General features: G+C 49.4%; 1 protein-coding gene across 1 annotated transcript in view; it reads right to left on the minus strand.

Moving 5' to 3' along the window:
• VSNL1 (visinin like 1) overlaps positions 1-12,480 on the minus strand; it is a 114,294-nt gene that overhangs the window by 3,244 nt on the left and 98,570 nt on the right. Inside the window, exon 3 of the mRNA XM_020910122.2 lies at positions 863-1,078. Within this exon, the coding sequence (XP_020765781.1) occupies positions 863-1,078 (216 nt within the window). The remainder of the gene's footprint in view (positions 1-862; positions 1,079-12,480) is intronic.

Raw genomic sequence — 12,480 nt, forward strand, 5'->3', positions numbered from 1 at the left:
GAGGCACGCACTTATCAGCAGGTGAGTGCCCGGCAGGCTCCCGGACTGTTCTAGGCTGGAGGGATACCGCGGTGAGAGAGTACGGCTCTCTCTTTACATGTAGCTTGTGTTCTATTGTATCAGGTTATTTAGGGCAGTGATAAAATCTGTGACCAAAGAAAAAAGACAATGTTGGTGAGGGCTTAGATGGCCCAGGGGTAGGGGGATGTGAGTTCAGAGAGGAAGGCCTGCCAAGATGTTGAGATGAGGGGGCAGCCCCAAGAGGAATGAGGGGACCTGGGGGCTGTCCCGGGCAGAGGGAGAGGATATCAAGGCCCTGATGTGAGGCTGTGTGTTCCAGGAAAACCAAGGCCCAGGTATCACACTCAGTGTGTAAGGAGTGGTGCTGAAGACTGAGGTTGCAGCAGTGGGCGGGGGGTCCTGGGACATTTGCACAGGGAACTGAGGAGGATGCTTGTCCACATGGAAGGATGGGAAACTGTGGACCATGGGCAGCATCTTGTGCCCCCCGTGGGGAAGCTGGCTTGAGGAAGACAGTGGCGTCCAGCAGGGCAGAGCTAAGCCAAGGGCCACAGAAGCTGAGTCCTGATACCATCCTTCACACCCTCTAGGCTTTTTGGTGGAAGATCCCACAGTGCAAGTATGGCTGGTTGAAATGTGGTTGACAGTCAGAGCCCAGCAGCTTGGAGCTGAGACATTATCCAGCATGGAGGGAGGGGACAGGACAGAGGATTCAAGGCCTGCCAGGGCTCCTGGTGGGGGAAAAGAGGATTGCCATAGGCCTGTGCCCAGGGAGCCTCTTCCCAAGGTCTGCCTTCCTGCCAGCAGCAGCCCAGGCCCTGAGAACACCCGGGGACCTCACCTCGATGATCTCTAGCATCTCCACTCGGGTGATCTTGCCGTCCCCGTCTAGGTCATACATGTTGAAAGCCCAGTTCAGCTTCTGCTCAAAGCTGCCCCTGGAGGTGATGGACAGCGCGCAGATGAACTCTCGGAAGTCGATGGTACCGTCCCCGTTCTTGTCGAAGGTGCGGAAGGCGTGCTGGGCAAACTTGGAGGCATCTCCATATGGGAAGAACTACAGAACAGAACACACAAGGTCACCTGTCAGCAGGGGAAGAATCGCAGGCCCTGAAGTCAAAGGCCACCGCCACGCGCTGACCCGGGGCTCTCCCAGACCTCCAGGACGGCAAGGAGGGCAGGGGGCGAGGGAGTCAGGCTCGCCCGCGTGGAAAAGGGAGTCAGGCTCGCCCAACAGTCAAGGCTAAGGATGGGCACAGGGAAGCGGTCTCCCCATGCGTCCTCACTGCTAGGCTCCTCGCTCTTTCCCGAGGGTAAGGCTGGAGACACTGGGCTTTGAGGTTGGTGGGACCTGCATCAGGGCTGCTAGAATTCCTCCTCTGTGACCTTTGGTCGTTCTCCCTCAAGGTCTAGGGCAGGGACAGCCAGCTGACTTCTCTCCTGCTCAGGGCAATGTGACCTGGACTCCCACATTTCTCTGGGTGGGATCATCCAGGTTCACGGCCCAAGGGGCCTGAGCAAGGTGGCCCTGACCTCCCGCCAGTGACTCCCGGCCCCCAGCCCACCATGGTCCCCCTGGGTGTTGGGCCAGCGCCCAACTCCTTTTTCTAGAAACTTCTTTTGCAGGGCATTTAAGACCCACTAAAAATAGAACATGACTGGGCTTATTTCTGAGAGACATAAAGAGGTGTCTTCTCAGAGCCGGCAGGATGCTGCAGGAGACAGGAGAGGGACACAGGAGGAGGAGGGAGTGCAGAGCCCCAAAGTGGGAAGACCACGGAGACCGTGGCAGTGGCCCTGGTCCTGGACGCATGTCTGGGCCCACCACACACAGCAGGGAGCTATGATACCTGACCCTCTGCCCCAGCAAAGCTAAAGGACATTCTGCATATATGTCTATACGTATATGAATGGCTGATTCTCTTTGCTGTATAGTAGGAACTAACACAACATTGTAAAGCAACTATACTCTGATAAAAATATTTAAAAAAAGAAGGAAAGGACATTCTCCAGGTGGAGCAGAGGAAACTAGCAAATAAACCTCATCCCACCCCCCAAACAAAAACAAACCACGTGCTGTTTAAACCAGAGAAGGTGCATACGTGTTTCTGGGTGAAGAAATCCACCAAATACAAAGTCCAAAGCAGATTCCTAAGGATGCCGTGGCATTCATATTCTGGTGTGGGTGTTGCCACTTGCTAAGTGGGTCAGGCTGGCCGCACACAGATGGCTGGCGTCATGCCCTCTCTGACTGCATACTCTTTCTCACCATACATCCTGACCTGGGACCTGCTGAGCCCTGCTACCCACTGCCCCTACACTGAGAAGCACATTGCATGGTAGGAAATCTCCCTCCAGAAACAAAAGACAAGCATTTCCTGTAAGGGGCGAATACAGGAGGCCCAGGGATGAGACAAGCATTCCCGGGGGCAGGGGGGGATGGGGTGGAGGGTGGAGAGAGCTGGTTTCAATTTGCATTTCAGTATCTCCCCCTTCCAGACGCCAGGATCTGATCTGGTGCTTGCTCTTGTTGTGTAAGAAGCTACCCCTAAACCTGGTGGTGTGAAACAGCAACAATCATTTTATTAATCTTGGAAAATAAAACTTGACCATCTCTTCTTTTCTAATCAAACAACTCATTCTGTAACTATGAGCCTCATATACTCTGGACTGTTCATTATTTGTAACACTTATAACACCACATGTGGAGGGGAGGAGTTGGGGGTGGTTCTATTTTTTTCTCCTCACAACAACCAATTTTCCAACTGGCTGTATCCCAACTAAGTGTCCTACAGGTCAATCCACTTCTGACCTTAATGGCCTGCAGTTACTGGGGGCTTCCCTCATAGCTCAGTCGGTAAAGAATCTGCCTGCAGTGCAGGAGACCTGGGTTTGATTCCTGGATGGGGAACATCTTCTGGAGAAGGAAATGGCAACCCACTCCAGTATTCTTGCCTGGAAAACCCCAGGGACAGAGGACCCTGGCGGGCTACAATCCATGGGATCGAAAGAGTCAGACAGGACTGAGCAACTAAACCACCACCACCACCACCAGAAGGGAGGACAGTCCAGAAAGACTGCCCCCAAGCTAGATGCCAGTCACAAGCCTCAGGCTGCCCCCGGTACCTCCCTGAGACCTGCTATGAAGTGAAAGGGTTCCCACGGCCCCTCCTCAGGTGGGAGAATTTGCTGACTCACAAACTTCTGAAAGGCGCTTTATTTACTATTACCAGTTTGTTGGGGCTCCCCTGATAGCTTAGCTGGTAAAGAATCCACCTGCAATGCAGGAGACCCCAGTTCGATTCCTGGGTCAGGAAGATCGCTGGAGAAGGGACAGGCTACCCACTCCAGTATTCTTGGGCTTCCCTGGTGGTTCAGCTGGTAAAGAATCTGCCTGCCATGATGGAGGCCTGGGTTCGATCCCTGGGTTGGGAAGATCTCCTGGAGAAGGGATAGGCTATCCACTCCAGTATTCTGGTCTGGAGAATTCCATGGACTGCATAGTCCATGGGGTCGCAAAGAGCCAGACACGACTGAGCGACTTTCGTTTCACTTCACCAGTGGGTTATAAAGGATACAACCCGACGGAGGAGATGCACAGAGTAATGCGAGGGGTGCATGGAGCTCCAGTACAGGTTGCCTCACTCTCCCAGCCCCTGAATGCTCTCATCAGCCTGGAAGCTTCTGGAACCCCATAGTTTAAGGGGTTTTTATGGCAGCTTCATTATGCATGCATGATCGATTAAATCATTGGCCATTAGTGACTGAACTCACTCTCCAGACACTCTCTCTCTACTGGAGGTCTGGCTTGGGGCTAGAAGTTCCAGTTCTCTAATCTGCCCCTTGTCTTTCTGGGACCAGCCCCCCACCCAATCCTGCCCCACTCCTGAAGAGACGAGCATCCAACCACCACTCATTAACATACAATAGACACTAAAGAAGGAAATGTAACCCACTCCAGTATTCTTCCCAAGAAAATCCCGTGGACAGAGGAGCCTGGCAGGCTACAGTCCATGGGGCTGCAAAGAGTTGGACACGACTGAATATGCATGCGGACAAATCTGTACCAGGAACCGAGGACTAAGATCAAATATGTTTATTTCTTATTCTAAGTATCATATGTGCCCTCTGCCTGGGTGGTCTTTCTCTTTCTCTAAGGGGGTGCTGTTTGCTAACATGCTGTCTGTGTTCAGGGGTCTTGAGCAGAACCTGTACCTGAGAAGTATAATAGCCTAAAAACAGAGCAGACCGAGACCCCTGGTGCATTCCAAGGTCTCCCTACGGATTTTTATCCACCAGCCTTTCTGCACCCAGTGACATGAAGCCATTGGGTATAATTTTTCTCTATCCCTGTAGGTTTCTGGTGGTACAATACTTTACCCATTTTATATCTCACAGCATCCTTTTAAGTTAAGGGCTATCTGATATTTTTATCTGAAAATAGCTGGCATCTTAGGTCAGTGTATTAAAAATTAATTTAGATCTGAAAGGCCTTCAGAAAAAAAAATCGATGGTAAATTTTGAGCTATAAAAGTTGCATGTGCCTTGCTGAAGGTCTGTTTACTGACTTTTACAGCCAACATGTTTTCTCTGGAGGAACAGAGTATGTGATGAAGAGCCCTCAGATATCTGGAGTGGTTGTTTCCTTTAGAAAATTCATCCTATGATTTTCTGAGTACTTCAAGTTTTTTGAATCAGGGGAATGATCCTTCTTCTGATGAAATAATTCAACTCTGGATGGGTCATAACAGAAAAAATGAAGCCATACTCCCTTCAATTTCTGTAGGAAGAAATCAAGGTCTTGAACTCATATCCACTTCTCTCAAAGGAAAACACTGCCTAAGAAGTACACGTATTTGGAGGGTATTATTACTTGAAGGGTATTTTTAAAATTCAATGTATTTTGCATCAACTCCTGAATTAAATATTGATGTAGAAATAATTTTTGTTTTATTAATAATCCAAATCTTTTAATATAATAAAAAACTTGGAAGTTTAAAATTTTAATTTATATATTTATAGTTTTAAATATTTCACTTGTGTCTTTGTGCATGCATACTAAGTCACTTCAGTCATGTCTCTTTGCAAGCCTACGGACTGTAGCCCACCAGGCTCTTCTGTCCACAGAATTCTCCAGGCAAGAATACTGGAGTGGGTTGCCATGACCTCCTCCAGGGGATCCTCACGACCCAGGGCTCAAAGCCGAGTTTCTTACGCCTCCTGTATTGCCAGGCAGCTTTTTTTACCACTAGTGCCATCTGGGAAGCCCTTAGGTTGCCATAAAGAACTACCATGGATTGGGTAGCTAGTAAACAACACATATTTATTTCTTATAGTTCTGGAGGCTAGATGTTCAAGATCAAGATGCCAGCATGGTCAGGTACTGGTAAGGGCCTTCCTCTGGATTGCAGTCTGCTGACTGTTTGCTGTGTCCTCACGTTCTGGAAGGTACAAGGACACTCTATGAGGTTTCTTTTATAAGAGCACTAATCCTGCTCATGGGGCTTCCCGGGTAGCTCAAATGGTAAAGAATCTGCCTACAATGTGGGAGACCTGGGTTCGATCCCTGGGTTGGGAAGATCCCCTGGAGAAGGGAATGGCAACCCACTCCAGTATTCTTGCCTGGAGAATTCCATGGACAGAGGAGCCTGGCAGGCTACAGTCCATGGAGTTGCAAAGAGTTGGACACAATTCAGCAACACTTTCACTTTCTTCAATCCTATTCATGAAGGTTCCACCCTCATGACCTAAGCACTTTCCTCCTAATACCGTCATTTTGGGTATGAAGTTTCAACATAAGAATTTAGGATACACGGATATTCGGCCCATAGCAACTTGTTTAAAAGGAAATAAATTTTGTTGTAAAAATTTTCAAAAACTATATTAGATAATCTAATATAGCTAACCTTCAATTAATATCCATTGTCTCTTTTATGCCCATGTATACACACACAGTTCTATTTTTGGTCAAAATTTTTAAATCTAGTGTATCTTGTATTTCCATTAAAAGGAAAGTAAAAAAACAAAAACAAAAAACGCCTCATCCAAGAAACAGATTGTTTAGTTTTGTCTGACTAAACAACAGACTACACTGTTTAATCACCAGGTTGTGCCTAACTCTTTGAGATTCCATGGACTGTAGCCCACCAGGCTCCTCTGTCCATGAGATTTCCCCGGGAAGAATACTGGAGTGGGTTGCCATTTCCTCCTCCAGGGGATCTTGCCAAGCTAGGGATCGAATCTACACCTGCATCTCCTGCATTGGGAGGCAGATTCTTTACCCTGAGCCACCTGGGAAGCCAGGGAAGCAGCTGCAAATGGCCAGTTAATAACTCCTGCTTGATGGGAATCCAGGCTCCCAGCCAGGAATCCTTCTGACCCCAGAAGCTGTGTGGTGTGCTTCCCAGAGGCATCCTTTGGGGTTTGGCATCAGTGGAGCAGCCTGTCCTCCTGAGGATACCCAGGAGAAGGCTCCTTCTTGAAGAGCAGGGTTTGGGGTGGAGCAGGGTCTGCTCCAGGTTCAGGCCAGCAGAGCCCTAGGCTTAATTCTGGGGGCGTCTGAGCTGGCCAGCCCCCCAGGCTCCTTGGGCTGGGGGTGAGGCTGCCCTGGAGGCAGTCTTCTCCACAGCTCTCTTTTATCCTTGCCCCTGTGTAGCCCACAGACCTTTGGTTCAAACACTTGGGGCTCAGAGCTAGTAACAGAAGGTGGGACCACCAAGTAGCCCCTCTGTCCCAGGGTTCTCTGGGACCCCCAGCTATGGAGGGCTGAGTGTACTAGGCCAGCTTATACAAGGAATCCGAACATCTTGGGACTTTGGTATTTGAGTCCTAGAACCAATTCCCATGGATGCTGAGGGACCGACTACTGTATAACAAACAGAAGGTAGAAAGTTAGGGAAAAAAATTTATCTGCCTGATCTGCCTGGAAGAGTCTGATCATAAACTCTGCATCATACTCTGAACACTCTGCCATCACAAACTCCTTGTGGACAAGCTTGAAATGTCAAGGCCTTTGCTCATGGTGCCTGGCTGGCTATGATAAGGCAGGATTTGAACGTGTATCTATTGGGTCATTTCTGCTACATCTTTCTGTTTCTCTTAATCAAGTATTGTGTGTGTGTGTTCAGTCTCTCAGTTGTGTTTGAGTGTTTGTGACCTCATGGACGGTAGCCTGCCAGGCTCCTGTGTCCATGGGATTTCCCAGGCAAGAATACTGGAGTGAGTTGCCATTTCCTTCTCCAGGGGATCTTCCCAACCCAGGGATTGACCCCACATCTCTTGCATCTCCTTCATTGGCAGGTGGATTCTTTATCGCTGAACCACCTGGGAAGCCCTAACCAAGTATTAGCTGAAGGAATAAAGCTAAATCCACATCTGATGAAACAAACTAATTTGTTGCATTATGTAATTCTTAGCTTTCATCCTGCTAATACTGTGTATTTATCGCCATCTCCTGGCAGGAAGTATGTACTACATGAAAATCACTAGAATGCTCCCGAGGGATATTTTTCATGATTCATTCATTCTTGAATGCAACAAATATTTACTGAGCAGTTACTACCTGTCAAGCACTGTGTTGAGTGGTGGCCAAAGTAGAAAAAATATATTTTTATAATCGTGGGAGACCTAGACACTAATCATACAACTACATAAGTATAAAATTGCACTATGATATGATAGCTCAGCTGGTAAAGAATCCACCTGCAATGTAGGAGACCCCGGTTCAATTCCTGGGTTGGGAAGATCCCCTGGAGAAGGGATAGGCTACCCACTCCAATATTCTTGGGCTTCCCTGGTGGTTCAGCTGGTAATGAATCCATCTGCAATGCGGGAGACTTGGGTTTGAAAGATCCCCTAGAGGAGGGCATGGCAACCCATTCCAGTATTCTTGCCTGGAGAATCCCATGGACAGAGGAGCCTGGTGGGCTACAGTCCCTACGGTCGCAAAGAGTCGGACACGACTGAGCGACTAAGCACAACACCAGTGCATAGAGCCACAAGCGAAAGTTACGGGAATGATCTTATGAGTTTGAAATTTAATGAAAATTTAGTGAGCAGCTCCCTTCCCCCCCCTGATATGCAGGTGGTGACAATTCACTGCTCTTCATCATAGCTTAAGAAAGGTCTCAGAGTCCAAAACTTTGGGGATTACACAAATCTAGACTGTATTCCACTGTACTCCACATCCTTACTCAGAACTAACTAATGTGCAGAAGAGGAAAAAAACCAGGAAATGCTCAAGGACGCTGCCTCTCCCCAGGGGGACAAAGGGAGACTTGGCACAAATTAATCAGCCTACTTCAAAGCCACAGCAGAGGTTTTCCTTACAGAGAGTGGGCTGATGTTCCCACATTTCCATCTTTTCAATAATCTATGCAGTTGTGAATATTAAATGGGTTGTCTCCTAAAGAGATGGTGAGTGAACCCCAGATATCTCATACTGAACATGCCAATGTTCTCCCAAACCCCCACTAACCCCAGTGCAACACAGGTGGCTGTGGCAAAAAAAAAAAAAAAAATGACATCAAAACATAGTGCTTCCATCCCCGACTCCAGCCCTAGCTGCTGTCCGTGTGTCTACCTCATCCTTCTAGAAGTTGTACTGAGTTCCGAGAAAACATCGTAACATTTCCCAGGAGAATCCTCCCTTCTCTCTCGGAGTCACTGGGGCCTGCCTCAATTTGATGGAGGATTTGGGTCCCCTAGAAGCTCTCCGTCCAAACTTCAGGCAGGGCAGGTTTTCACAAGCAAGGCTTTGACCCACTGTGACAGCTGACCGCAGACCTGCTGTATCAGGAGGGAGTGGCCGCGGGACAGTGAGGCGGGCGGTCTCTCTCCAGCTCTGGGCTGCTGCTGGGCAGCCCTCAGACCTCAGAACAGATGTCTGCCCATTAGTCTGCCTGAAATAGCGCTCATGATGGGATCAAAGAACAGAGTATTCTTGGACCACTCTGCGGCTCACTGTTATGGAGAGGCCTGCCATCCAGTCTCTCATCAGACACAGTCCCTTTGGAAAAGTCCTCACTCAGGTCAGTTATGTTTTCCTTTGTTCTCAAACGTCAGAAGCCTATGTTGTCTGGCTTATGAACCCACCAACACAATCCCCTCCCCAAGGATGGAGTGGTAGTAGGGAAGAAGAAATCTTACTCCATATTGGATCTATTTTTTTTAACTTTAGCCTTTATATTCTCTTGCTTTTGCTACAAGCTCATCACTAAAGGAATGTTGTTGTTAGTTGCTAAGTCGTGTCCCGCTCTTCATGATCCCATGGACTGCAGCCTGACAGTCTCCTCTGTCCGTTGGATTTCCTAGCAAGAATACTGGAGTGGATTGCCATTTTCTTCTCCAGGGAATCCTCCAAACCCAGGAATTGAATCTGGATCTGCATCTCCTGCATTGGCAGGCAGATTTTTTTAAACTGCTGAGCCACCTTGAAGTATACATAATGTCCCACGTCCAGGAACCCTGCCTCCCATACCTGAGAGTTAAGCTAAAATACCTTTGTTTAAGCTCACAGGAAACATCCTGACCAGGCCCACCTGTGAATGGATGCAGGAAAGAAGAAATTAACACATCCTCCCTGGAGTCTGGCTGGAACCAGGAAATATTTGCAACAACTTATTGCCTTTTTTTTTTTTACGTTACCTTCTCACCTCCCCCTCTTTGTTCTATAAAATAAGCTAACATCCAAACTGGGCAAGATGGTTCTGAGGGACATGAGTCCACCATCTTCTGGGACTGCTGCTCTCCAAATAAAGTCACTATCCCTTGTTTGAACAACTTCTCTCTCGATTTATTGGCCTGTTGAGTGATGAGCAGTGTGACAGAGTCTTCTCTATTGCACCCCTGAAATATGGCAATTCTGCTTCTGAGGTCATCTCCCCTTCCCTCTGCTGGAATTAGCCAGAAGCGTCTCATGGATGACCTGGCTCAGAAATCAACCTCTCCAGGTCCTGCCAGGAGAACAGTGGTTCGTGAGAGCCTATCGGGGAGCAAGGTCCTAGGCAGGTCCTTCTCATGTGCTGCCTCAGCTGGTCTTTCAACACATTTAGGACTGGAGGGTCATCGCTCTGCATTAAGTAACTGACTCAGGGTTGTATCATTGGAAAAGACCCTGCGGCTGGGAAGGATTGAGGGCAAGAGGAGAAGGGGGTGACAGAGGATGAGACGGTTGGATGGCATCACTGACTCAATGGATAAGAGTTTGAGCAAACTCAGGGAGACAGGGAAGGACAGGGAAGCCTGGCGTGCTGCAGTTCATGGGGTTGCAAAGAGTCAGATGTGACTTAGCGACTGAACAACAACAATAGGGCTGTATCTCTAAGGAGGGTGAGGGCGCTGGGATCAAACCCAGCTTGCTCAGTGGATGCTGCCTCTCCTACACTTGCTGGATCTGCCTGGCTTCTGCACCAAAGTGGAGCTGCAGCCCGCCTCCTCCACCAGGTTCTGGAAAGGATCTGTCCATCTGGCCCATGACTCTGCTGCTTCCTCTCACAAGGCTCACAGGAGCCTCAATTCTCATCAGCAAGGCTGGGCCAGGTCAGGGCAGGCTCACAGGGAGGGGGTACCCACTGTTAGGGGCAACGGGGGGAAACACCTGTCCCTCACAGGGGACACCCCCTCCTCTCCAGGTAGCGGGAAGGGCTGGGCTCTGGGCAGGTCGGCGGGGACCATAGCCCCTGGCTCCGGGGCAGGTACTGCTGTGGAGGGAGAGAGGCCAACCAAGGATGGCAGTCAGCCTCCAGGACCTCACTGCGGCCCAGCTCAGAGCAGATACTCCATCTTACCCCCAGGGCTGCAGGGGGCGGGGTCCTTGAGAGAAAGCAGGACCCAACCCAGCCTCACGAGAGGCAGAGGTGAGATGTGAGCTCAGTTCTGTCCTATTCTGTGGTGTGGACGAAGTCAACTGAGCCTCAGTTTCCTCTTCCACAAAATAGGGCAATAATAATCAATACCTATGATGTAGAAGTGTTGTGAGATGTACTGGGGACAGAACATGTGGAAACCGTCTGAGGCTGTGAGGAGCCGGGCCTGGTCCCCTCCATGTTCCCCTCAGAGCTGCCCGGAAGCACCCCATCTCCTGATGTTTGCAGATGGCAGCTGGGTGAGCAGCTGGTTAGCGCTGGGCTCTCTCACACACATGTCCCGGGCTGCTGGCCAAGCTGGTGTCTTTGAGGATTCACTTGGTATTTGGTTTTGGCTTTAGGCTCACCATGCCCACAAGCTGTCCAGAGGGAACTTTTCCCACCCAGGTTTTCTCCCGTCCACTTCCCATAACCGTCAATAGCATCTAACTGTTCTCAGGACAAGGAACAAAATTACCCCCAAGCCTCTGTATCCAGTTTTCGGTCCACTCCTCTGCCCTCTGGGATTCTTTCACTACCTGGGACTTTACTGAGCTCTCAGTCATGGCATGCGGCCTTTGCCATGCTTTTCTCTTTGTCTGGAATGCTCCTTTTCTGTTCCAACCCAGTTAATGCCTGCTTCTTTTTCAGACCTTGAAGTCTTCTCCGAGTCAACGTCAGAAGCTCCCATTATGCACAGGCACATCACTGAGTCCCACCCTCGGTTACATGTATCATCATAGTGAAGAAATCTTCATGGCATTGCTTGATTAAGGCCCATCTTCCTCAGTAGTTGTTATTGTGGTTGTTTAGTCGCCAAGTCGTGTCCCACTCTCTTGTGACCCCATGCATTGCAGCCCGCCAAGCTCCTCTGTCCATGGGTTTCCCAGGCAAGAATACTGGAGAGGGTTGCCATTTCCTTCTCCAGGGGATCTTGCTGACCCAGAAACTGAACCTACGTCTCCTGCATTAACAGGTGGATTCTTTACCCCTGAACCACCAGGGAAGCCCCTCCCCTAGTAGACCATAAACTAAATGGGGGCAAGGAGTGGCCTGTTTTCACCCACCACTGTGATCCCTGGCATCTAGCACAGGGCCAGGCACATGGGAGGTGTCAAATGAACATATGACTCAGCACAGCAGGTCTTTTTCGAGCCTGAGGATACAGCAGCAAATCTACCCCATGACCAGGGAAGGCCTGAAATGTGTTCCGAAGGGTGTCGTAAGTCAGCTCAGCTAAAGAAGGCTCCCACTTGGCCTTAAATCGTGTCATTCCCGTTACTGCTTCAGCCGATGATTCATGAGGACTGAATCATCATCAGAGGAGTACGTGCACTTGGTCATGTGCAGGGGAAAAGGAGAGAGATGTTTCCCCTTAATCAGAAATGGTGCATCCCCAAACTGTTCTCTGCCAAGATGTTCATTCAACAGATACTCCCAAGAGTCAGGGGTGGTGCCAGGCTTCAAGCTGAGCTCTGTGTGGGAGGGAGGGAGGGTGAGGGGGCAGCGAAGAAGAATAAGAGTAAAATATAAGACCCAGTTCCTGCCCTCAAGCAGACATAACCAATCAAATGTACATGCAGCCCAAAGTGTGAGCTGCCTTCCACATGTGGGC

This window comes from Odocoileus virginianus, chromosome 2 (assembly GCF_023699985.2).
Source record: "Odocoileus virginianus isolate 20LAN1187 ecotype Illinois chromosome 2, Ovbor_1.2, whole genome shotgun sequence".
Taxonomy (NCBI): domain Eukaryota; kingdom Metazoa; phylum Chordata; class Mammalia; order Artiodactyla; family Cervidae; genus Odocoileus; species Odocoileus virginianus.